Below are 26,488 nucleotides of genomic sequence, written 5' to 3' on the forward strand. Positions count from 1 at the left end.
CGACTGGCACAGTGCTACTGTATCCTTTTTTGGAGTTGCACAGTGCGGCCCTTTTCGTTTGAATAATTCATTTTCTCGAGATAATTTTGTACAATGATAAGCTGCAGCCTATTTCGCAATCACATCATGACCATGTCCTTTACCAGCCATCTCCAATTACTCCAGGCTTCCGCCCAGCGACACCACCTTATGCCTGCGAATTTGCTATCATTGTCACGCAGTCTAGTTCTCTGCCGTCCCCGAATACGCTTGCCATCCCTTGGCTCCAATTCTGTAACTTTAACCCTTTTGTTCCGAATGTGAGTGAATATCAGGAAAAAATTACTTCCTTTTTATGACGCTATGCTTGGTTAAATAGCTTGAATATGTCAACCAGACACTTCACAGTTCATCGGCATAATTTTGTCGAATGCTTCCAATTGAAATTACTCGTAGATGGTGGTAGCTTACGGAGCACGTAGTTGTACCCGAATGGACGGGGATAAATGGCCAGACCGGAAGTTCGTCGTCCCTGGGACGCTTAGCCCATGGTGCTTTACTTTTGCTAAAGGAGACCGCTCAAGAGCCTCTAGAGTACATGCTTTTACCTATACGCAGAAAACAGTGCCAATATTCGGCATATCATCAGTATGCCGAAAATGATTATATTTTTGTTATTTAAGTACCGTTATTTTGTTTCTGTAATTATCTTACTTTCTCGTTTTCATATACTTTCATTCGTATTTATTTCGTATGTGGTGCCAATAAAATGCAAGTTTGCAGTTTTCACATCCTTCCACTGCTCCAAAACGTTTATTGCTGCCGTCGATGGCCTGGTTCACGGACAATTGACTACAATTTAAGAAACACCACTTTGAAGGAATAAAATCGCCAAACCGATGCTTCAAGTTTCTGAAAGTACTCACTCACGCCTGACGCAAGGCGAAGTGCTTTAGGAATTTAAAGGAATGCTGCAAGTAGATGCAATATGATTCCAAAAAAGTTGATTTTCGCCCGAAAGCCGAAGCATCGATTGCGATAGCAAATTCATGGACAGCTATACGAAGGAGGGATAGTAGTTTTATCGGCCGTATAAACACACGCATACTAAATTAACAAGCATGGTGTCGCGCGCGGCCAAACATGGACTCATCCCTCTCGATCGCCGCAGACATTCACTGTAAAAACAATGGAGGGACGAAGCCTGGCAGCAGTAGCGAGTGAATCGACCTTCGTGCAGCCTCTCGCATCATCGCGAACTGAGCTGCGAAAAGACAGCGGAAAACGGACTCTTCTTTCCGCCGCAGATATCTTTCAAGATTCAGCGGCCCGGGAGGCCGCGTGCGCCCGCCCGGGCCGCCCGAAATAGAACGCACCCCTCCTCCGTACCCTACTCACGGAGCTTTGCACGCTATAGAAGGCAGCGCGCGTACGCGATATTGAGCCGCGATCACCGGCTTGCCCTCGCACGTTTTCACTTGCACATAGAACGCACGGCGAGCGGTGATGATTTTGTCACCCTGTGACTTTGTACGGAAATGCGACGTCCGCGGCCACGGCAGCAGAGCGCCTGGAGTGTCCATATAATCCCTATTGCAATAAAATGTTCGCTCGCCATCCATGCCCTGTGAAAGTGGATGGCCAGCGAAGCTGTTGAAAACCGCCACTACAACTGTTGAGGGGGTATGCTATGCTCTATTGCTCAATTCCTCCTCCGACGCTTTATTCAGCCAATGGAAAATGCGGACGTGCTTACTTCCCTTGTGCTGGAATTCCACGGTAATACGACCAGCGGTAGCAAGCCGCCGCTGGTCCTACTGCCGTTTCTTTTCCTTTTGCCGGTTCTTGTAATCACGCTGCTCCTCGGGACTCCTAAGTATGCTTTGCTTACCCATAGCGGTGTTGCAACAGCAATGAAATCAGTTGCTAGGCTGGCGCTATTGTATATGAAAAGCTTGTGAGGTCACTTCCAACTCCCCATGCTCCCATCGCGGTGGCACATTGAGCAACAGTAGTCTTTAGCGGGAAACGTGTGCGAGGAGCGCGCCGTGAATCGAATTTTTAGCAGGAGCGCCTTGTCATTACTTATGTGGCTTGAATGCATTTTTGGTGCTTGTTCTTTATTGAAACAAATGTTGTGTTTTATGATGCGTGCGTGACACCAAGGAATGTATGCTATTCTCGCTTCCATCGCTGAATGCTTTTTTTCCTGTGAGGACGACGTCGCGAGAAATCCCGACCAACTAGAAGCTAACAGCTTCGGTGTAAGAACAAGATGGCAGTAAGCCAGCGCACCTAGGTCCCTTACTATTTCACTCTAGGATTGCCGTAATTTCTCACATGACTTATAAAGAAAAAATTCGAAATATTCCTTTAAGGCGTTGCGGCAGGAGCCGAACTCCACCGCACCTTACGGGAACCGGTCCTTTGCCTCCTGTTACTCGCAGGTAAATTGAGAGAAGGTTGGTTCCTGTTGGTAGCAAGTTGTTTCCTTAAAGCAGTTTCCGTAGAAACATAATGCCACAGATAACGCAATCTTTTCCTTGCGTTATTATGTGACAAGAAGCATATGAAGTGGCTGTTTACGTTAGTACATTAAGCGTCCGGACATGCGGGTGTATATTAAGAAAGCGAGGTCTTAAGACTTGGGGTGGTTCCCAGGCATGCAAGAAACGCTGGCTACGAGCGGGCCCACGAGCAGGTGGACGATAGAGGACTCAATCACCCGTGGGATCATCAGGATGTTCTACAGCATGGCCCTAAAGAGGGACGGCGCTGCCTCGAAAAACGCTCCAGAGAAAACTTCATGGCTGCGATCCGTGATGCCGAAACCCACTCCAAATAACGCTACCCCAAAGGGCATCCACCATGGTTGCTCAGTGGCTATAGTGTTGGGCTGCTGAGCACGAGGTCGCGGGATAGAATCACGGCCACGACGGCCGCATTTCGATGGGGGCGAAATGTGAAAACGCTTGTTTACTTAGATTTAGGTGCACGTTTAAGAACCCCAGGTGGTCAAAATTTCCGGAGTCCTCCACTATGGCGTGCCTTATAATCAGAAAGTGGTTTTGGCACGTAAAACCCCATAGTTTTACCCTGAAGGGCACGATTGCTTCTAACAAAGACAATCACAGAGTAAGCTTTAAAACACAACATAATTACCTTATGGCAGTGGCGAAGGCAACGCCATCACTTAGACCACCGAAATCCCAACGCAAATGAAGAACTGCGTTCTTAAGCTAAATAGCTCTGTGTTCATACACTTAGACCGCTTAACGTCGGGATTCTTAGGTGAGCGCTGATAATGAATATCAAAATGCAATTGTTGAGGTGGCATTTTTTAGCAATACGCTACCAGTTCTATTACAAGATAACCCTAGTGAATTTTAGAGTGCTGTCCGTAGCAACACATGCAAAAAAAAATCAGTAGTGCGATCCTACCGGTGATACCGTTTATACAGAAGACTCCTACGGCGTACTGAATGACGCATTCGCCTCGTGCTTTTCACCCGCTACAACCACAATAGTTCCGGTCATTCATTGTTTTGGTTTTCATTTTATGGACTTTATTGTGGACGACCACTTGGGTATTAAAGGTTAATATAAAGCTTGAATATTTCTTACTGTGCACGATCGGATAGCATTAATTCTAAGTTTTAAAAAAAGCATAATTGTGGTCGGAGTTTTTTCGCTGTCCTTGCAGTGTTACTCATTGCCGAACCACTGGAAGGTGCCGAGGATGGTTCCACTGCATAAATCATGTAACAGTCTAGAGGCCAATATCCTTAACAAGTGTCCATCCTTGTAAGCTTCTAGAGCACGCCATCTACTGTAATCTTGTCTTGTTCCTGGAATACAGAGCCTTCCTTGCTGGCTGCCTACACGGTTTTAGGAAGTTTTTCTCGTGTGAAACACGAGCTTTTTCCCGAATGTTCAAGGCCTTGATAAGAATTTATTTGTTGACTGCATTTTTCTTAACTGCTAAAGCTATGGACACCATTTCACTTAACTTGCTCCTTGTTAATTTAAGCAGTCTCAATACTGACCATTGCGTGCTTGGCTGGATTGAATGTTTCTCATCTCACCACTCACTATGTGTGCTTGCGAATGGCTTTGATTCGCCGAGAGTTTCTGTAACCTTTGGCGTGCCGCTTCTGTTTAGGCCCACTCCTGTTTTTTTACTAACATAAAAAATTTGCCTGCTTCGATTAACTCTTTTATGCGGCTTTTCGACAATTACTGTTGTTTATATAGAGTTTTTTTTTCTAACAACAACGATGTCATTACACTTCACTGCGATCTTGATAAAATTTCCTTCCGGGGCCAAACATGCTAATAAAAGTTATCGCTTCAAAATGCAAGTTAATGAGGACAGCGGCATTCTGCTAGCCCCAGGAACTATACTAATTAACACGAATAGAAAATTATTGGATTCATATAACTATCTCGGGATTAGTTCAATACGCAACCTCACATGGAACAAGCATGTTGACTTCATATCGAAAAATACTAACCGCGCACTCAAGAAAGGCGATGACAGATGGAATCGCACACTGTGGTGTAAAGTTTGTAAACAGGGATAAGGTGCCTCAGAAAGGCTGGCCAACGTTTCGATAAGAGGACCTATCTTAGTCGAAGGTGACCTCGTCATACTCGGCATGTTAGTTTTAAAGGGTTAGTACAGTGACGCCACGTGCGGGTGTTGTCGCTGGCGGCTGGTTATGAAGGGAAAGATTTCAGAGGTAATGAGCGCTGTCGTCCGTCGTCTGTGACCTTCGTTCCCAAGAAAAGGGGCTGGATTGGGCTCTAAGTGGTGTTGTCCCGGTGTCTGGTGTGTGCGAAAAAGTGTCCGATACGCATTCGTAAGGAGAATTCTGAGATACCTTTGTGAAGCTCGAATTCATTTATTGTGTTGTTCGTGGAACGAAAGTTTAGGTCCTTGCTCTGTGCGCCTATTTCTTTTTACCTAATGTTTTTGAAATATCTACGACATTGGAGTGGTTTAGTTTTGTGGAAGTTTCCTTCACGTCTGGTACTTCTAAACTCGAGGCCCCTCTTGTCGGCGTTTGCTGGCTCTTTGGCTGGAAGGTTGTTTTTTAATTAAAGTTTGATTTTTTCCTTTGCTTTTGAACCAATTTTCTAGACTGTATTGCGTCGTAATGTTCTAAATCTCTCTTCTTATCTGGTGTCAGAGCTATGTTCTGAAGTCCGTGGCTAAAACTTTCAATTTGTTGTTCGCACTTCTCCTTGAGGATATTCAAAAGTGAAAGGGAGGCACTGTGCAATGTTGTTTGCCAGTTTGCAAGATGTTGCGGTGGCAGTGTTCCTATAGCTGGTACAGCCTTCAGTGTTAGACCCTTAGGGATAATACTTTTCTCTTTGCAGATTGTGTAGGTTTTCAGATGGGAGGTTTAGCTTGCATATTTCTTGAGTCTTCTAGCCTGTAGGAGTTCGGTGCTTCGTGGCAGTGAAGCGTTATTGATTTGCGATGTCTGTCATTTATTTGTCTTTTTGCGGGTAGATTCGTGTCGGGTGTTTTTCTGTTTGACCGGTTTATTACCACATGCCTGGCTTAATTCGAGCTCGGTTTCTGTTTGACTTTGTGCGTGTGCAGGCAGGCGTGTGGGGGTTTGTGTGAAAGCCTCGGTGGTGGGTTTTCGGTTGTCGGTTGCAGTTGTCTCTGTTTGCACTGTGGTTGAAGTCATTTTTGGTGTAGTGTGTGCCTTGTGGCTCTTTTCACATTCCGCTGTCTGTGTTCCAACTGTTCTTGAGGTGACTGTTGCACTTGTGCAGTGGCTTGTTTCACATTCCATTGTCTGTGTTCCCTGTGTTCTTGAGGTGACTGTCGCAGTTGTGTTGTTCACGGTAGCACGTAGAGTCCGTGGGGGTGGCATTTGAGGTGGATTTTAAGAGTGTTTTTCTGTACTTGTCCTTAAGAAAGGATTTGATGGGTTGGGAAGCTAGCTTTATTCCACTGCGGTTTAAGTGGAAGCCGTCCCAAGCTAGTTGATCTTGCGGTGCTTCGTGTATTCCTGCGTGGTGCTTCGTGTAAACATTCTTGTGGAAGCGTTTTAAGTAGAACATTCATCAGTTGAGCTTATTAATCTTCTCATTGTGCTTCATGAGTACATTAGCTTGGTGGATTAGTGGGCGGTGTTTGTTTCGTAGGTGGGGAGCGACAGTCGTTACGGTTATATTTGCATTTGGGCGAGCGGCTTGAACAGTTATTACGTCGTTAGTGGACTCGATCGTTTCCGCGGCGCTTTGTGTACTGAGGTGGTTTGTGCCTACATTGATAATAAAGTGTGTGGTGTCAACTAGCGTATCACAACCCAGCAGAAGAACATCTTATGTTTTCACCCCACTCAGGTGTATTATGTGTTGCGCGTGTGGGCCTGGTGGAAACTGTTCCTTCAGGTTCATCGTTATATTGCGCTCAGTTTTACACAGACGATATTAAGGAAGGACAGGACGTGGACGGACGTAACGTCCTTCCTTAATAACGTCTGTGTAAAACTGAGCGCAATATAACCATGAACGTTCACCAACTAGCCCCCTTCATTGCTTTACTAAAAAGCTCCTTCAGGTATCTGTGCTGACTGTCTCCAAGGACTGCTACATGAGCAAAGGATAACAAGGGGACTTACCCTGTTCCGTCATCGTCAGCTGGCATGAAAGTCCAAGATCAAAAAAGGGCTGACAGATGGAATTGCACACAGTGGTATAAAGTTCGTAAGCAGGGATAAGGTGCCTCAGAAAGGCTGGTCAACGTTTCAATAGGACGACCTATCTTCGTCCAAGGCGGCCTCGTCATCCTCGGCATGTTAGTTTTAAAGGTTTCACTAGGCTGTCTGCGACTCCATTTTAAATGCGTGAGCATTTATGTGTCTACCCGACGACGAAACCTGTCTGTCACGTAAGACGAATCGGTATAAAGAAATTGCCGTATAAAGGAACAGTTTTTATAAAGGCTTTGTTGAGAGATTTGGTGTTGCTGAAATAACATCTATCTCTAGAACCTCATGTGGAGTCGACTTGGTGAATTGTAGACGTCAAGAAAATTCGGATTTTGCGAAAAATGAAAGCCAAGCACGCCAAATCCCCGTTGCCTTTCAGTGGTCGTGAGATGCGCCTTCTGTTGCGATGGTCCCTCACCGACGAAAATGCCACCGACCTGTGAGGTCGCATGCACTTCACGTCGAGCAACATAGAGAGATAAGCAGTCGATGACTTGACAAGGATAAGGAGTGGTGAGGGATCATATTGGTCTAATCATGGTTGATAATGGTTCGACGACAATGGATAAGGTACTAAAGAGCGATAAGGGCTTATAATTGTCGGATCAATTCTAGTAATGCTCATAAGCGCTGATAACAATTGATAATGACAATATCAGGTTTTATAAGAGCTACTAAGGGTAGGATTTTGTTCGATAGGTGCAATAAGGACAGATAAGGGTTGATAAGAATCTAATCGAGTCAGATAACGCTGATAGGAACTGATGAGGGCTTCTAAGCTTCAGATCTAGCCCGGTAATGTTGACAACGCCTGCTAAGGGTTGCTAAGCTTTAGACTGGCCGAATCAAGTTTCATACCATTGGCATAGGGTGCCACAGGGTGGCATAGATACAAGAAAGCGGCACAATGTTTACGCATAATTAGATAACTCGCTGAGCAGTTCCTCCGTGTACTTGTTCACCTGCTCCACCTCCTCCTAAACATACACTTTATAAACCTTTAGTTCGTCCTTACTTAAGTATGCATGCGCAATCTGGGATCCTCATGACAAGTTACTGACACAGGCTCTAGAAACTATCCAAAATCGTGCCATTTGTTTTACCTTGTCTAATAATTATCGTTACCCGAGCATTTCAGCCATTCCCTCAGATCTTGTCTTGGCTTCTCGCCACAAATGCCTTAAACTGTCTTTTACATATTTCCCACATTATTCCCAGTTTGAAACAGCAGTTATTCCACCCTCCATCATACATTTCAACACGTAATAATCGCGTGTTTGAATTACGTGTTACAAAACGTAGATTATGAAGTTTTACCTGCCAAAACTACTTTCTGATTATGAGGCATGCCACAGCAGGAGACTGCGGGAATTCGCACCAGCTGGGGCTCTTTAACGTTGACGTAAATCTGCGTACACGGGCGATTTAGCATTTCGCCTCCATCGAAATGCGGCAGCTGTGGCCGGGTTTGATCTCGCGACCTCGTGCTCAGCAGCCCTATATAAGAGCCACAAACCAATGACGGCGGTTTAAAGTAGGTATTACCTCATGTCGTACTACTCTAGTCCCGCCGCAGTGACGGAAACGAAAACAGCAGCAAACTGTGAATGACAAAAGTAGCTTTTTTCTAGAGAAAACGTGTGCCCCCAAAAGCTAGTGACGTTCGAAGCACAACGATAGCGGCGAAGACAGACTGAGACCGTTGAAATTGCTGGTCGAGCGCATCGGTTTTTACACAAGAGTCATCAAATATTCCAGATAATCGCTGGTGCCCGCATGTCTTCCAGAAAGTACTACACAATTTGCGTCGCGCATGAGATCAGATTACACATGGTTCGCTGACAACAAACAGCGGATCCAACGATCGATAACATTCGTGAAACTTCCGGTAGAAGCAGGGGCGTCCTGCGCTGAGCGATAACATTGGAAAGACGCTGAAACGCGGTCACCCGAGAAAGATAAACAAGTACAAGTGTCAATATGCAGTCGAATTCATTTCCGCCACAAGCAAGTAATATTTGTAATCAGTTCCTGCCTCCACTGTAGCCATCACCGATAACATCGACTTCAAGAACGCTGTCACTGGTTTGATTGTTAATAATTTTTTCTGTTCCCTCACACCTCTCTATTATGTCCTTGGTCGTTGAGAGCTTGCAAATAAATTGAAAAACCTCGTGTGGGAATAGGAAGCCTTTCTAACATTCTGGAGAAATTACGGGCCCAAGGAATGGACGTCGTATGAGAGTACTTCTCACCACGTAATAACGTCAGAGAGACATATACCTTACAAAGCAGCTTTGAGAGGAAAACATCGAAAGTGAGCCGCACTGCGGTCCCTTTCATATATTTTATGTACTTGATATAAGAAGTATGTATAAACATACAGGTCATCTCAGCTTATTTGGACCAACATTTTGAAAAAGCCTGTGCGCTTTCAGAGCAGAAATTGCGTGGATCTTAGCGTTTATCTAAACTTGCAGTACCATATTTTTCTCGTTTTTTTTTTAGTATTTAGCCGAAATGAATCACCTTTTTGAATATAGCTTGGAATGTTCAGGCGTCAATAGGAAAGTTGTGGATCTTCAACAAATAATGGCCAACCAAGTTACATCCAACAAAATAGACTTAGCGTGGCCCTTCTAATTCGGCAAAAAACGAAAGCCCGCAGAGTTTAAAAAATGCCACGTGACAGCGCGCTCTGTGCGCCCGAATTCGCCGCGATTACAGGGCTGCCACTAGTGATTTGTAAAAATCACCTGCAGCGCCACGCCTTTCCTTCACTTACAAGAAAGGGCTTCAACCTTTTCTCGGCTCTGACATTACCGGAAGGGGCTGGAAACGGCGCTCTGAAAAAGCGCTTCGTCAGCAGCCGCTCGCGCTTGTCGCAGGAAAGTGCGCCGTCATCACCCGTTCATTCCGATATGAAGAGAAGAGCATGTTTTAAGCGTTCAAGTCGATGCGGAATAGAAAAACACACAAAACATGCATCCTTAACATGCATCTGTTAGCATGCATAAATGATGCATCCTTAACATGCATCATTCATTACAACGCCGCTTTTCTTCCAAGCTGTGCCAGCGGCTGCATGCATGTGAGCTCGACTATTTATTACTCTCGTGCCGCGCAAGCGTTTCAAATAATTTGTTTGCAGTGCCTAAAGCTGTCAAGCGAGCAGAAGGCGTCTAAACAATGTGTTGAAACAAGTCGCCCTCTGCCATAATGCAGTATAGGCACCTTTTCAGCACGTCCGATGTAGCTTTTTTGATAACGCAAGACGGTATCTCGTTGCAAGCGTCAGCAATCTCTGCCTTTAGCGCTTCTGGTGTAGTTGTGGGTTTGCGGTACACTCGGTCTTTCACATGTTCCCACAAGAAGAAGTCAAGTGGTGTTAAGTCCGGTGGACTTTGCAGGCCATGCCACTGGTCCATGCCACCCGATCCAATGGCGTTTGAAGGCATCGTCAAGCCAGAACAGCCTTGGGAGAGCGCCACGGGCGACAAGAGGAAAGCTACCAAGGTATACCGAAATTGGCAATTTGGGGGAAGACCTAGTGCGAACAAAGTTATGAGGAGTTACTTAACGCTGAGAAAAACAGGTAGCTTCAAGAAGACGCGGAACAGAAAAGGGACCATTTGCAAAAATGCTGAAGGAAACATTTTGGCCTTCATGACTGCAAAGCCTCATTCCAGCGTGCGTGACATGAGTGGTGAGGTCGGCTTTTCAATGTCTTCAGTGTCAAGAGTTCTTAGGAATGCTGAAATGTATCCGTATCCCCTCCAGCAACATCAAAATCTGCAAGAAAGAGACTTTGATTGGCAGCTTGACTTCTATAATTGGATCCTTGTGAACAGTGACGAAATACCGGATTTTGTTGACAAAGTGCTGTGGACGGACGAGGCAGGCTTCTCCAGAATTTCTCAAGTCAACATCCATAATGCGCATTACTGGAGTGACACGAGCATATGAGGGCGCATATGGTGGCACAGACCAAACACCAGTACCAATAGTCATTCAATGTGAGGTGCTGTATCTTTGACGGAAGAATAATTGGGACCATTATTTTTTACCACATGCTCACTGCTCAGCGGAACGTGAACGACATCTTTGAAGGCCGAGTCGAAGATTTTCACTATGATCTTCCTCTTTGCTTTTTAAAGCGAACTTGTTATCAGCCCAACGGCGCACCCACTCACGATAGCAAGCCTTGCCCGAGCCTGGCTTGATGATGCCTTCAAACGCGATTGGGTCGGGCGGCATTGACCAGTGGCATGGCCTGCAAGGTCACCGGACTTGACACCTCTTGACTTCTTCTTGTGGAGTCATGTGAAAGGCCGAGTGTACCGCAAACCCTCAGCTACACCAGAAGCGCTAAAGGCAGAGATTGCTGATGCGTGCAACGAGATACCCTCTGGCGTCATCAAAAAATCTACATCGGACGCGCTGAAAAGGTGCCAATACTGCATTATGGCAGAGGGCGACTTGTTTCAATACATTGTTTAGACATACATTACAGCGAATAAATCTCTACAGCCATTATCCATGAAAAGAGCAATCTGTGTCAAACTTTTGTACCACGTGGAAAAGGCACGTAAGTAATATGAAATTTCAAATTCGCTGCCGACAAGGAATGGACAGGAAGCTAAATAACAACCTTCCGTGTCAGTTTACAATTCTTCCGTTTGTGACAACCAGCGCAACTCACACGACGTTATCAAGCTTGTTGTATTGCGTGTGTACTTTTTGGGGTCTTGCTACCAAATTCAAACTCATGAGCTCTTCATTTTTCCTCCGCATGCATTCTGCTAGCGTGATAGTGCAATTGTGGCCGCAGAAACAGGAGCCGTGCTGTATTTCAACTGCCGCGCGAACCCCTTCGCGTTTATCTCGGAACAAAGGACAACGCGAATCTCCGTCGTGGGCAACACTGAAGGCGCAAAGCGAACGGTGTTTTTTACAAAGCACTGTTGAGAGCGCTGTAATCATGGTATATTGTAAACGCCGCGGACTTTCGTTTTTTCCGAATAAAAACGGCCACGCTAAGTCTATCTCGTTGGAAGTGCCTGGGTTGGGCAATGTTTGTGAAGCTCCAAAACATTCCTATTGACGCCTGAACGTTTCAAGCTATATTTAAGAAGTTAATTATCTCGGTTAATTACTCAAAAAAGACGAGCGAAGAAATGGTACTCTAAGTTTAGATAAATGCTAACCACATCCACGCGACTTCTGTTCTGAAGAACACATAGGTTTTTTCAAAATCTTTGTCCAAGTTAGCTGGGACATCCCGTGCATATATATACACACTAGAAGAAAAGGAGTTAACCGAGGGCGACGATTTTTATTATTATATCATAAGAAGCCAACAAAGACAACTTGGGGTGAATTACTGTACTTACTAACTGAAATAAAGAAATTATAAATTAATTCAATTGAAAGTGGATGAAAGAACAACTTGCCGCAGATGGGGATCGATACCACGTCCACGAATTTGCGCGTGCGATGCTCTACCGATTGAGCTACCATGGCGCCGTCTTGCCATTCACTTTCTGGGGTATTTATATGTTACTACTTGAACTAACCCTCGGAGTTTAGCCAGCGCCACCACTGAAGAACATTGGCGGCAGATGTGCAACATCCTTTCTGGTGCAGGCGTCACGAGTACGGGATCTTTTTGGGTGAAAGCAACTGGTCAATAAATCGACACCTGCTACCTGAAGGCATCAACGCTGCCGGATTCAAGATACTCTTTACGTAATGAACTAGAAGAAAGGGGGTTAAGGTAGCACGTGTGGGTTTATTGACGAGTTGCCTTCACCCAAAATGATTGCGAAATCGCGAGGCCTGCGGCAAGTTGCTTTTTCATCCACTTTCAATTCCGTTCATTTATAATTTCTTTATTTCAAGTAGTAAGCACAATTTCCCCTATGTTGGCCTTTGTGTCTTTGCTGGCTTCTTATGATATATATTATATATTGCCCGTCAACCTTCATGCCAAACTGCAACTGGAAATGAGGGATAAGATTAAAACGCAAAAAAATAATAAACCTGACGACAAACCTGTGTACCGTCCCCAACCAGTCACGTAAGTGTCTGTGTTTTCAGGAAGTTCGTGCTTTGACTTCGGCAAGCACACTGGACCGATTGATTTAGTGAAGTTGACGGCTTCTTTCAGGGTAAGGATGGCAATGTCGTTCTGAAAAATCAGAAAATCTGTTTAAGGAATGCGTATGTTTGTATGTTTCTATGCATGCATGAATGTACGTATATATATATATATATATATATATATATATATATAGGGGTTTTCTTCAAAGTTCAGCACGCAGGACCCGACGTAGGACCCAGGACCCAGCACGCAGGACCCGAAGGCTGGTCCACCAGCCGAAAACGTTAAGTAAAAGAAGACTTCCAAAAAGTTCGTCGTCTCTTTCCTGCGTATATATATATATATATATATATATATATATATATATATATATATATATATATATGGGAAATGAAGGTACCTTTCCCGGTTTTTGCATTTGTGCACACAAATGCGCAGACCCCTTTCACATCCCACAGCAGTACTGAGGAGCTTTCCGTGAAACAGTGATTGAACTCGCATTCCATTTCGGCATAAATTTCTCAAGGTCCGTTTGGTGCAAACGTTCTTGTTAATTTCATTTCGCATAAGGTTTTCACGCTTCATACAACCACTCCACTGAATGTCGACCTGTAATTCTATGTTACGGATACAGGAATACACCTTACTACCTTTACTGAACCATGCAGCTTATTTAGTTTGTCTGCACCTATAACAAAATTAAGGGACAGGGTTCGAATGCACATCCAACAAACACACCATTTGCATAGTCAAAAACTACTAGTGGCAGCAATAAAAGCGAAAAGCACTAGGGAAGCAAGTTGGAATCAACGTTTTGTTGCTATTGTGTTTATCAGACTCTTATAGCTGCAAACATCTTAAACGACGAAGAACAGGGCACCTAGCCAGCGATACCTGCCATTTGATATGGCGATGTCAATATTGCGTGAATAAGCCTCATGTCATCGTCTATAGCTCCGGTGCAAAGAAGCCTTTTCTGAGTGCAATCCCTTGCGGCTGCGCTATGATTTCGTTGAGATAATCAGTGATGCAGTCATATCTTGAGAACTTTTATCTTTTTTTCTTCAGCCTTCGCAATCTTTACACGCGCAGTTTTTCCACCTCCGTTAACTGTGTAGAGAAATTACATTAGGTCTTCGCTTTCGTATTCTGTCTCTTCTTTAGTACTTCCTAGAAAATAATACACTTTAAACACATCCCCTTTAAGAAAAACATCATGCCACTTCCTTTCCACAACAATATCCTTCACTTACCATGTGGGGTGCCTTATATCCTTTGTGAAAGCATATTTCGGCCACTGCTAGAGACTTTGTGCCAGCTTCTATGTTACTTCGGTCGTGGATGCCGAGATGGACTAGTAACATCTTAGATGTCTTTCTTCTGCAAAATACATTCATGTACACGGCAATCGATGATTCAGATCCATTGCACAAAATTTATAGCGCGCAAGAAGCACAATAAGTTGTCATTTTATTACCATAGTTCCAACACCCCGGCACTGATTGGTAGGCGCAATCCTACAACATGTGCAAGACCATCAAGCGCGGTCGTATGAAATTTTGTACGAGTGAACAATGCTATAGCCCCTGGCGTCATATTTGTCGCCAAGTGATACTAGCCAGTAATGTAATGCTACTTCGTTGACTTTTCGTTGACATGACTTGCACAACTCCATTTCTTTGTCTGAATCTCAACAGAAATATCGGCTATGCCCGTTTACTCTCTCTTCCACACCACTGCCTGTCTGTGTCTCAGCGTTACGCCTAACATTCTTTGTGCCAACGCTGCCTTTCGTTGCGCCGACTTCAACTTCGTCTGCAGCTTCTAAACCTGCAAGTTGCTGTTTCATCATGTAAGTATGGGTAGATTACTACGATTTCACATTTTTACAGAATAGCGCCAAGCTACGGGTCATTAGCTAAAGCCTGTTGTACGCACTTGCGCCCGTTTATATCAATCTGCAGGTTTGCTCCTCATGGCCTGCGCACTCGGAAACTAAATCACCTATCGGTAAACGTGCCCTTTGCGAAATTTCAGGGCCTGACTGTTAATAGCGAATTATCGTTTGCTTGCCAGGCTTTGAAAGTTATCGGTGTTCTTCACCACATTATTCATTAAAGATATTCCTACGCTGCCTTACACATTGCCTGTTGCTCTTGGATTGCACTAAGGATTCCTTGAAGCTAATGCCGGATATACCAGCACTTTGGTTGACCGCATATAATTGGAATATGCAAAATTATTTTTAAACAGCCCAATACAAGACGTTGCACGTGTTGAATTCAGCGTCTCTACACGGGCACCTGCGCACCGTGATGCCTGCGTATATTTTTCAAACTCTGAGAAACGCTTCGAGCTCGAATGTTTCAGTAATTAAGACACAATTATCACAACTTTTTTTCAGCGTTTCTCATGAGTTTTATAGCCCTCTTTATTGTACCATCGTTTCGCTTATGCAGAAAATGTATCCTCGTGATCTAGTGAGCAATGTTTCGCACTTATGACGTCCCGGTCAACAAAACAATCAAATGTACAAAAACAGAATGCATTGATGACACTTTACACTTAAATGTACATTTTCCTCGTGAAGAACACGGCCACGAATAATTCTTCAGAAATATACGAAGCATTTCATACTTCACCCCTGCTTCCAAAAGTTAGGCCTGCTGTGCCTTTCTTTCTTTGTATGTAACCGCTAGCCATATTCATGTATGAGCTATTTTTTTATTGGGGCACCTTATCGCTGAATACTTACATGAGACAGTGAGCAGCAGTCAGAACGTGTCTGTCCGAGATGAGCGCGCCAGAACATATGTGCTTGGAGAAGACTTCATTTGTAAAAATACCAGCGTGCCAAGGCCAACTTCCGGGCACAGCCTCACTTCCTCCAAAGATGCGATCATCTTCGTCCAGCAGAGGTGGTATGGGCGTCTGCCCGCAGTTTTCACCATCGGTGCCTGAGTTCGACATAGGCGATATGAAAGAATAATCATGTGGTCTCACCTTCGCTGCTTCCCACTATAGCCAACACAAGATAACCTCAATGCAGAAGCACTATGTATATTGAGTGTTACTGTTGGCATTTGTCTACATTTGCATTCATGAGCACTTATTTATTTATTTTTCTCAACGAAGTCACCTTTGCGGTTGCCGTAATATAAAATATTTAAAGTCTGTAGTGTTCACTACGTACATATAGAAAAATTACATTTATACTGGTGTTTTAACTGGCCAAAAGACGATATGAGTATGAGGCACACCGCAGTCGATAACTTCAGATTAATTTTCACCATGTGGGATTCCCTGACGTGCACTCAGTGCACGGTATATGAGCTTCTTTTTTCCATTTGACCTCCATTGAAATGTGATCGCCGCAGCCGTAATTCAATCCCGCACCCATGGGCTTAGCAGCGCAACGCCGGAGCAACTCGATTACTATGGCAGGTGCACATTCTCACGGAGTCATACCTTCGATATATGGGGCTCCTAGGGTTCCTAGAATATTGCCCAAAAATAAAGTTTTTCTTAATAATGAATCTTGGTTGAACACTCGGGACATTTAATGAGAATGAAAGCAACCAAATCCCAATGTGAAGTTTACTTGGGCGCATTTAACTCTTCAACATAACCTAAATTTAAGACAATCTGATTCGGTAATGGCATTATCCTTGTCGCGACACTGAAGGTAAACGCTTGAGCACTGGTGCTTACAATGTTGAACATCTAACAGAATTTGCTTTCTGCTACAAAGCAACTTCCAGCAACATAATTTTGCCCGAGAAGCAGCTAATGATTTTGTTTTGGGGAAATGCGGTGGTTCCTCTTGACATAAGGCTCGCAAATTGAGCTAAAATATTTCTCAACGCGGGAACAACTCTCGTCTGTAATGCTCGTAGAATCTGTGTGTGCTGTAATGTGTTGTGACGTGTCTTGCTCCTCTCTATCTCCTTCATTTTTCTTCTCCTAGAGCAAGTGGCCGTGGTCTCTCCTTATGGGATATTTTCTAGCTTCTGCCTTTTCTCTCTGTTTAATATCTTTGTATTTTTCCATGAATAATATTATTTGCAAGAAATCTGCTGTGCACCTTGAAGTACCGCATGCGGGATGAGGGCTGCGGCAGTAGGCTTCGTGTTAATGCAGTTCTCGATGTCAAAGTTCCCGCAAAGTGAATCCAACACTGCCGGACAGCTGGAGCTCATTGACGAAGTTAGCATGCTAGAGATAAAGCTGCTCAGTTTCTGCGGACTTGAGTGTAAGGTGTAAGTAGAACAACTGCAAAACGCTGAATGTCCAGCCTCATCAAGCACGTAACCTTGAAAGAACGAACGAGTACTAGATCCGTCCCGTGAGTGGGGCGGCAGAAAGGCTCATCGACGCTGCCATTGCCAACAGCGGTGCGTCGCGCCTCTCGCCGCGGGCTTGGGCCTTCGAGCTCCCTTTAAGCGTAAAGGGATTCTGTGCATGCCGAACCTCTCCATATCATGAGGACAAAAATACGTCAATTTCTATGGACTTCAGGATTCCTGCCCTCTAGCTATTGTCCTGATAACAAGTTTACATATTCACGTGGTGGAAAGGCATTACAAAGTTTCGATGCTGACAAAAGTTGTTTATAAGTCGAGTCGTTCATATTAATCCCAACTACCGCTTTCTATACTGTCATGTATGTTTCAAAATCTTCTACGCGTACCTCTTTATGTTAACTATGTAATGTGTATGTGCTCTTTCGCACTTCTCCTGGCAAGTCTACGATTTGAATCCAAACATTTTTCGTATCTATCATGAGCGGACGAATTTCTGATTGGCGCTTGAAGATTGGGTACCCTGCTGCCCGTTTTGCTACTACGTTAATGTATTGAATTGCTGCCGCGAAATTCACCTGTCTTCGCGCTGTATTTCAAGTTATTCACACATAGAGTCTTAACTTGGCCCTGTTTACTGCTTAAAACCGGCTTTACAATGTACTCAATAACTTCGGCGTATATCTCTAGAACAACTGATGTACGGAATCATCAAACTTCGCCACAACGTGCATACTAAAAGGCCAAAAAATTTATTTGCAGCAGTGACGTGGTCATTGAAGAATGAGTATAAATGATCACGCAGACAAAGCTGCGCGACCGTGATATCAAGAACACCACACCACTTCCATTCCTCTTTGCAGGACATACGCTACAATGCTGCTTCGTCCCTTGCCACTCACACTCCCGTCAGCAGGGTGGAACATGCCAAATATAATGCGCACCCTACAACACGAGCTAAGCTCTTCGCTGCAGCTCCGACATCGACGTTAGGCAAGGTTTCTGAGACGGCCGTGTTTAGAAGCGGTCTTCGCGAACGCTTACGCCACATTGATTGGAATGAAAACCATGTGCCGCTTCAAAAAGTGCACCGGGCATTTATTGTGCCATGTGTTCTCGATTTCAGTCCCAAAAAGAAACACTCTTCAACGCATTGTGACGACTAGACGATCGGCCGCTGTACATGGATATGGCTCTGGATAAACGTCCCCACTGCTTGTCGGCCGAGAAGGATGCGAAGGAACTTTTGTGTTTCTTGAGGGTGACTGGCCCGTGTGGTCGCCTCCACGCGCCGGCTCCAATTCACCGGGTCTTTCCTTTCCCTCTAATTCTAAACAATGTCCTTTCCCATACCCCAGCTCTGGGTAGCCAACCAGTCGCTTTTCTGGTAAATATACCTGCCTTCACCCATTTCCTTCCTCCTACCCCACGTACCATTATCAGTACTTCAACCAACTTCGAGCAAAAAAAAAAATATAAAGTCATTTGATAACCCGCGCAGAAGAAAGTCGTTCGCTTGTCGTGAGAATGTCGTCAAATGTCATTATCTCCATTTTCTGCAGAAGCCAACGTAATGGTTTAGTGGCAATGGGGTTCAACTGCTGAGCACAATAAGTCCGCGGACACGATTCTCGGCCTCGACAGTTGCATTCAGATTGGGACAGAATGGAAAGACACTCCTGTGTCGTGCATTGCGGGCACGGTAAAGTATGTCATTACCTTTGAAAAAGCACTTTGACTAAGTCGGGAGCCAATAGTTTGATATTTCAGAATTTGCACTACTTCACCGCAAACATTGCTGCGCGCATGTATTGTTTAACTTAAGTGGAGGTTAAAATATCTAGGACAAATATAGGAATGTTTTGTTCTAATTAGTTATTTTGCCTCCGTTCAAATTTTCACTAGAGGGCTTCCTGGCGACTGGGATTTCTGGTTTGTTAACATTGCACACGCTGCGTTTTGCCAAAGGTCTGCTTTTTTATTACATTTTGGAAATTGGAATTCTTATTTATAAATTGCACGATGAACTTGAAGTGATATTTACTGATAGCAAAACTTTAGACAAATGGGAGGTTTCCCCCTTTAGCAACTACCAGCACCAAAGGGTGGTGGCGCATCAGTGTACTGACGACCAAAAAAGGTTAAAAATGAAGGTAAGTGGTATCCCATGCTAAGTGATACCTTGCAGCATGCGAGGACTCAAGCTATGAGCCTGGTAAATGTTATGCATATCAGTTATTGCTTTCATACCTCAACGCTGATTTCAACACTTCAACTACACGTATTTCTTTCAATTCGTTTTTGACGTTCTTTTGTTTTGAGAACAATCATAATTTTTCTTCTAAAGTCCAATCTTGTGTAAAAAGTTGTGCACTCTTGATCCGGTTCAATGAACCCTAATGGTTTAAAGCGTGGAGTAAAGTTCGAGAAAGTAGCGCTTAATGGAGCAATACTTGAACAAAAAAGTCTATTTTCGGAAATGTTACTTCGAATTGTTGGGGCTTCGGGCAGCTATGCTGCGCGAACAGGGTTAGAGACCTACCGTCGGCCCAACTGGGTCATTGAACTGGGGTCAACTGAGCTATGTATCTATGTGTCCCTCTTCAAACAATAACTTTGGGATGCTGTACTGGGCATGTAGCATGTATATACCGCTCTTAAATGAGCTCTTCCGCTCGAGCTTTGAGCACTTTGTCTCTTGATCGGCGCTTCTCGCCAATAAACCTCTATGATACGAACTTTGGTCATTGTGTAACAAAGCATCCTTCTAAGTTCTCGAATGCTGGACACAATGGAACTCACGCCAAGCAGCGACATTACGGCGGTGCCGATATACAGCGCCGTAAACATACAGCGAAACTAACCTCCAGTGCGAAGCATAACAGGGCCCTAGTTTGGAATATTACGAATAATGTTCAATCTAATCAATTTTTGGCAGGACTAAGGTGCATGTTGAAATTTGATTAACTATTATTGTGAAGTATGTCCTTCTAGGGCATTTCTTTTGATTTTTTACAATATTTATGTGCACCCTATGGTATGTTGCACAAATAAATAATATGCATTTGTTAAATGAACCTGCTACTTCCATGCCAACTTGGGTCACTGGGTATGGGCCACTAGGTGTGCGCGCGTCTATTGAATGAACGTCTTTGAAGCTAACTTGAGCAACTATGTGTCACTGGGAATGTGGCGCCCTCAAAGGATGAAAAATGTCCTTTAAACTTTTTTGAAGCTGAGCGGATTCAAACCCATGCCGAAAAGGTTACTCAAACACAGCAACCCAACGCCTCAGGAGGCTGTGCCACAAATGCACTGCGTATGTGCCGCTATTGAAAGGACGCCATTCAGACCAACGCTGTAGCGAGCTGCGCCGCGAATTCACTGGGAAACTGCCGCTCTTCAATGAACCTCTCGCCATCTTGGGTCTCTGATTATGTGCCACTGGGCGTGCAACCGAGCGATGTAACAATTCTCAGCGTCGGAAGACACCGGCGTGCCACGCTTCTCCTATCGGAGACCACGCGCCGACTTTGCGACAGTTCCATTAGATAGTGCAGCATGTCCGGAAGCGCAAGGGAGAAGACCCGTGGCCACATGACGCGTTAGCGTCCGCGCGCACCGGCGCCCCATGCACTTGGGAGGTGACGCACAGGCTTCGCGGCCGTGGCGCTAGATGCCGGCGAGTGTTCTTAAGGAAGCGCGAAAGATGAGTCCCGCTGCAGTACGCGCATCATATATACCTCGTTTGAACGGTCACAATAGGTTACGTAACTATATTATTTAAGCGCTAACCCATTACCGCACCCAATCATCCTATGACTAGGTCAGTCGCAATTTTTTGAAATTAAGCTGCATGTGGTGTAGCGTTCTTTACTAAAAGCTCAAACAGAGAATCAAGAGGTAAGTACAAATATATTTGCACATTCCAAACTCATCGGTGAGGGGGAATCATGGCGGATTCACTGGAAAATTCTGGCTCCTTGAGGGACACATAGCGGGCTCTACTACGATAACCTCATTTATTTTATGCTATGGCCACAAGCATGAAATTTATTGTGGAGTTGGCGATTTGCCTTATTCTAAAACTATTCCGAAAGTATTTGTATTCAAGAATAGTGGCTATTCGACTCAGATACTGAATCGTACCTGACAATATTTCATATCTTAATGCAACGTTTTACGTTTTTATTATTCATGCCCCCTTAGTAATTTGTGAACACAGGACAAATTAGCTTGATTTTTAGTGCATCTTTAGGTAATTCAGCGTGGCCATACCTAATGCGAACCCGCTCACTATGGCCTGTCTCATCATCTTTTATAAGGGTTCAGGACGTTAAATCTTATGAATGAACTGGCTATCCTGGGGCCGTGTTCTGAAACGTTCGCCTTCCGCGATAGTCACTGCTTACCCGTGACGTCAGCAGGGACTATCAACACGCGCTGTCGAACGCTTCACATCGCATGAGAAAGCGCACCGTGCGAGTGCAGAGCGGCTCGGGTCTGTTGTTTTCAAGTGTATTGGCCCCAGGATGGTTTCTGCGCGCTGACTAAGGTAAGTTTCGGCAATTTTAGGTAAAATAAATTGAATAAGGAAGTGTGAAATGTTTTACTTTCAACGAATCAACAAATATCGCCGCGAAACAACGCGTGTGAGAGGCCAACAAAAAGGCTACTATAAACTACCACCTATCTTATCTCTGCTACACTCCACCATCAACCGAAGGCCAAAAGACGAGTTCGTTTATTCAATATATGTTGAGAGCACCCATCGTCACCATGACCTTAAAATGAGGTAGCGCAGTTTATTTTCCGGTTTTGCTAAAACCGCCAATCAGCGCGCGCCATTGGCGGAGGCGTGGCCAAGGCAATAGTTTCGCGGAAGGCGAACGTTTCAGAATAGGGCCCTGTTATAGGCGCATTTTCGTGGTCGTTGCGATGGCTGGTTTTTCCCGTAGCGGGAACCTCAGAATTCGTTACTATACTTCTATAAGAAAAAAGTCTCAATTAAGACAAGGACATGATTTTATCTATGGATCCACTCGTTGTGAGCGAAATATTAAGGCGGAAGCTTTTAATGGTACATTGTCAAGGTCACCTCCCGTTAGCAGAAACTGTCCCAGCTTTCCGGCCTCCTCATTGGTCTCTTTCGTGTCTTGACGTCACTGTCGCTACGCACAGGTGTGCGCCTCCTGAATGGTTCGTGTGCGTTATGTCACTATCGTCATGTGCGGGTGTTGGGTGGTTCGGCGCAACGCGGGATGACTCATCACACCGGTACGCGTGGTGGCCGTGTGTTCGACGGTGCGCCCTGACGTCACTGTCGTCAGGCGCTTGAGGTGGCCTCCCGATTGGGCGCTGTGTGGCCTGACGTCACTGTCGCGAGGCGCGCGTTGCGACCGTCTGCTTGGGTGTGGCGGCGGAGGTGGCAGTAGTTTACGGTTTCGTGTGGGAAGGATACCCCGTCTCGCCAAACCAGTGTCGCCCATCATGCGACGTGCGGCAGCCGCTGAATGCAAGCGGCGCTCAAGAGAGGCTGAGCGTATACGTCGCAAGCATCACGGCGGCCAGGCGCGTCCGACACCACAGAGTGCAGGGACGCGACGCACCAATGCAAGAGAGGCAATGCCTTTGAAGCGACTCGATGCATCTCGGGGTAACAAGTCAAATGAAGCTCGGAAGCGCCATGACCGCCATCTGGCCGCGGCAAGCTGGGCCAGTACAAGTCAATCGAGCGAAGTGGATGACGAGGATGGCCAACTACACCCTGCCACCGCCATGGAAGATGCGTCTCTTCCTGATCCGCAAACTGCGCTGCAACAGTTCCAGGCGGCCACTAACTACTTTAACAGACACTTCGTCCAGAACGACGTTGCAGGCATTAATTAAACAAAAAAAAATTCACATAACAGTGTACGGGTTGTGTGCCTCCATGGTGTTTCCGACGCAACAAATCGCCATTGGCAATGGTGTCAGGCTTCCGCCGTTTCACACTTTAGTCTCGAAAAAGTGTCTTCCGTTTTCGCACATGTGAGTGGCTTGACGGAAGCCGCAGGAAAAAATGTTTTGCGTGAAAGCTATTTTGCTTGGCGCCATTAGCCATCGTTATGGCAATTGGCCGACGCCGCGCTCTGCGGCATGTCCTTAAAGCAGCGAAAGTGAGAACTAATATAAACGATTCAAGTGGCAACAGGGAGAGGCAAAATAGGAAACAAGCGGAAGGAAGTTGTCGTGCTTCACCGTTGCTACAAGAGGTACACGGTATTTGGAGCATGTACAGCAACTCTATTCTTCACCACTGGGAACTACCAACTACATAAGACGATGTACAAGCAACCACACAAATTATGCTTAGGTACATCTATGTGAAGTTTGGTAAAAACACATGTTCAAACAAAGGCCTTGTCTGCATTTACAGGAAGCCTGCACAAAAAAAATATATTAGGGAGGAATAAAGGCAGCTACCAGAGTGACTATAACATGCGTCAGCTGGTGCACTTCGGAGCGCGAATATCTTGACTATTAAAGACTGAGTCTTTATATAGCCACGACATTTTACGCCTGTGATCACTATCCGCGCAAAGTGTTTCATTGAACGCTTAAAAGGAATTCACAAAATGGCTCAGAAGATATACAGAGGTTTAGTATACGGTTTCTTTTTCTATCTGTGAACATCCTAAAATATGCTATTATTTTGTTTCGACAAATAATCCAAATAAAATCCCCCCAGAATATTTGAGAGTGGGATTTATTTACGGCGCATGATGCAGCCTATTGTGCAGCCTAATTATTATCTGCACCCTTCATCAGGCAAAACCCCTGGAATTTGACAAATTAAGCACATACCCTCCTTAATGGTTATCTACGTCTAGCGAATCATTACTGAAACTACGAACGACGCAACGGTGGAGCCAAGCGTGGCGGTGATGGTGTGACGACTACTGCATGACGACCATGGGATGGCGACGCTAGCGTGAGGAGGATGGTGTCACGACGGCAGCGTCTTGGCCAAGGTAGGACATCGAAAGTATGAGAACGACTGCATAACGGCCATGAGGTGACGACGTGGTAGTGACAATATTGGTATTATGACGATGGTGTTACGACTATGGCGTTATGACAAATGGACATAGAGGGATGTCGATTAGATGGCTATAGAAAAGTGATTACAGTCGTATGATGACCACAGCGTGTATGCGAAGGCATGACGACAAAGGGATCAGCAAGGTGGAATCGCGACTACAGCGTGAACACCAAAGTATTTGCCATATTGGTAGACGACAGTGTAATCGCTACGACAAAATGAGGACGATGGAAAGACCACGATGGCATGACGTCGACTTTGTGAAGACGACGTGATTCGTCAATGACATCACCACGGTACGACGAGGGTGGCTCGAAGTCGGCGTGATGGCGATGATATGAACACGCAGTGATCGCAAGTGAATGAAAATGGCGGAAAGGTGACTATGACATGAAAACTTAGGAATGATCACAATATCCATGGAGGCGACGAGGACGGAATGACGATGATAGCATGAGAATGACAGCATCTTGATGTTGGAGCTCACGTATGCGCTCATTTCCTGGGGCCGCCTTATTTGCATTATATCCCGAGTTTGCACCATGTCCTATACTAGCCAATTGAGCCAGCTTGATTCGCACTATATTCGTTGTTTCCTTGGACTATGTCTGAAATCGACCAACCAAGCTACTCTAATTGACACGATATCCAGTGTTTACGCTATGTCCCAAAGTGACCAGTTGAGCAACTTTTTTTGCACTATATCCGCTGTTTTCATGTTTTCTGTGCGAAGCTAGCCAACCGAGTCACACGATAACCACTGTTTGCACTAGGTCCCAAATTGGCCAATCGAGCAACTTCTATTTGCACTATATCCGGTGTTTCTTTGCACTATGTCCGAAATTGGTCAATGAAGCCACTTTAGATAACACAATGTCCAGTGTTTGCACTATGTCCCAAACTAGCCAGCAACCTTAATTTGCACTGTATTCGCGGTTTTCACACTAAATGCGAAGCTAGCCAACCGAGCCACGTGCACGATATCCACTGTTTTCACTATGTCCCAAACTGGAAAATCTAGCAACCTCTATTTGTTTTATATTCGGTATTTGTTTGCAATATGCCCGAAGCTGGCCAAGCACGCCACCCTGATTCGCACTATATATCGTGTTTGTTCGCGCTATGCCCCAAGCTGGTCAATCGAGCCGCATTCAGTTGCCCTTTATCCGGTGTTTCTTTGCTCTAATACTCGGCAGCTTTTCAAACTTCATTAAATCCGGGATCGCCCTACATTTTCGGAGACAGAATTGGCGTATCCTTGCGCTAGACTTCCCGACAAGGCAAAGGAAAGCTTTGCACTTAAAGTGTTGAGACGTGCACTTCCCTCAGCACAAAAGTTGTACCTGACACGCAAACTTTCCAAGAGCAACCCGGTGTTTATCGTGTCATCATTAATTGCAGTATCGCGAATAGCTGCACCCAATAGTTCAGCTCTAATTCCAATAAATTCCCGGATAGAATCGAGAAATTCAAATAAGGTTTCGCCCCGGAGGAATACATGTTGGTTATAAAAACGTAGATGCTAGAACTTTTGGCAAGATGTCTATACATACATGGACGACAAATATCCACTTAACAATTTTATTTGGTTAACGTAATCCTGGGCCCTATAACGTAAAGCTATACCAATATGTTTTTATTCCAATCCCCTGGCGTCAAACTTGAGTAACCGCCGACGCAATCATCGGGTGGTGACCCACATGGTTGTCTGAAGAGACCAATCAAACGCTCTCCTCGTTCATAAAAGGTCATTTATGTTTGCTTTAAAACGAGTAACACTACCTGCACTCAGCTGTTTGTCTTATCTAATTGACTGACAAGAGGCGATGAAGTTCAAGTTGAAGCTGAATTTATTTTCATCTGTAGCACAAAGAGCAATACAAAAAGGTGAATTATAACTGCACGATCGTAGGTGCCGAAGTAAAAAATGTCGGGGGGAACTCCTAAACAAGAAAGAAATGGGGGTTTGTACAATTGTGGCAACAGTAGCAGGCTACATCATAAGAAGGTTGTGTTTGTCAGCAAAAACAAAAAAAGAACTGGAGGAAAAGAAGAATAAATGAAAAAAGCAGAGCTTTGAATACAAAAGTGTGGTTGTAGTGTGTGGAACATGCAACGCGGAAATGTCTTCATCGGGAAAAAAAATGAAAACAGCGTTGTAATACAAAACTAGGTGGTGGTAGCATGGGGAATAAGCAAGACCGTAAAATATTGACAGGGACCGAAAAAATAAAAAATATATAAAAGAATATTCGAAACCGTAAATTACAAATATATTTTATAT

The 26,488-nt window shown here is 44.8% G+C and overlaps 1 protein-coding gene across 1 annotated transcript in view; it reads right to left on the minus strand.

The window, feature by feature from the left end:
- LOC139055419 (chymotrypsinogen A-like) overlaps positions 1 to 26,488 on the minus strand; it is a 35,085-nt gene that overhangs the window by 3,869 nt on the left and 4,728 nt on the right. The window contains exons 2-4 of the mRNA XM_070532877.1: positions 15,575 to 15,776; positions 14,073 to 14,199; positions 12,771 to 12,906 (exon numbers count right to left, since the gene is read on the minus strand). Of these exons, the coding sequence (XP_070388978.1) occupies positions 12,771 to 12,906; positions 14,073 to 14,199; positions 15,575 to 15,776 (465 nt within the window). The remainder of the gene's footprint in view (positions 1 to 12,770; positions 12,907 to 14,072; positions 14,200 to 15,574; positions 15,777 to 26,488) is intronic.

Source organism: Dermacentor albipictus, chromosome 2 (genome assembly GCF_038994185.2).
Source record: "Dermacentor albipictus isolate Rhodes 1998 colony chromosome 2, USDA_Dalb.pri_finalv2, whole genome shotgun sequence".
Classification (NCBI taxonomy): domain Eukaryota; kingdom Metazoa; phylum Arthropoda; class Arachnida; order Ixodida; family Ixodidae; genus Dermacentor; species Dermacentor albipictus.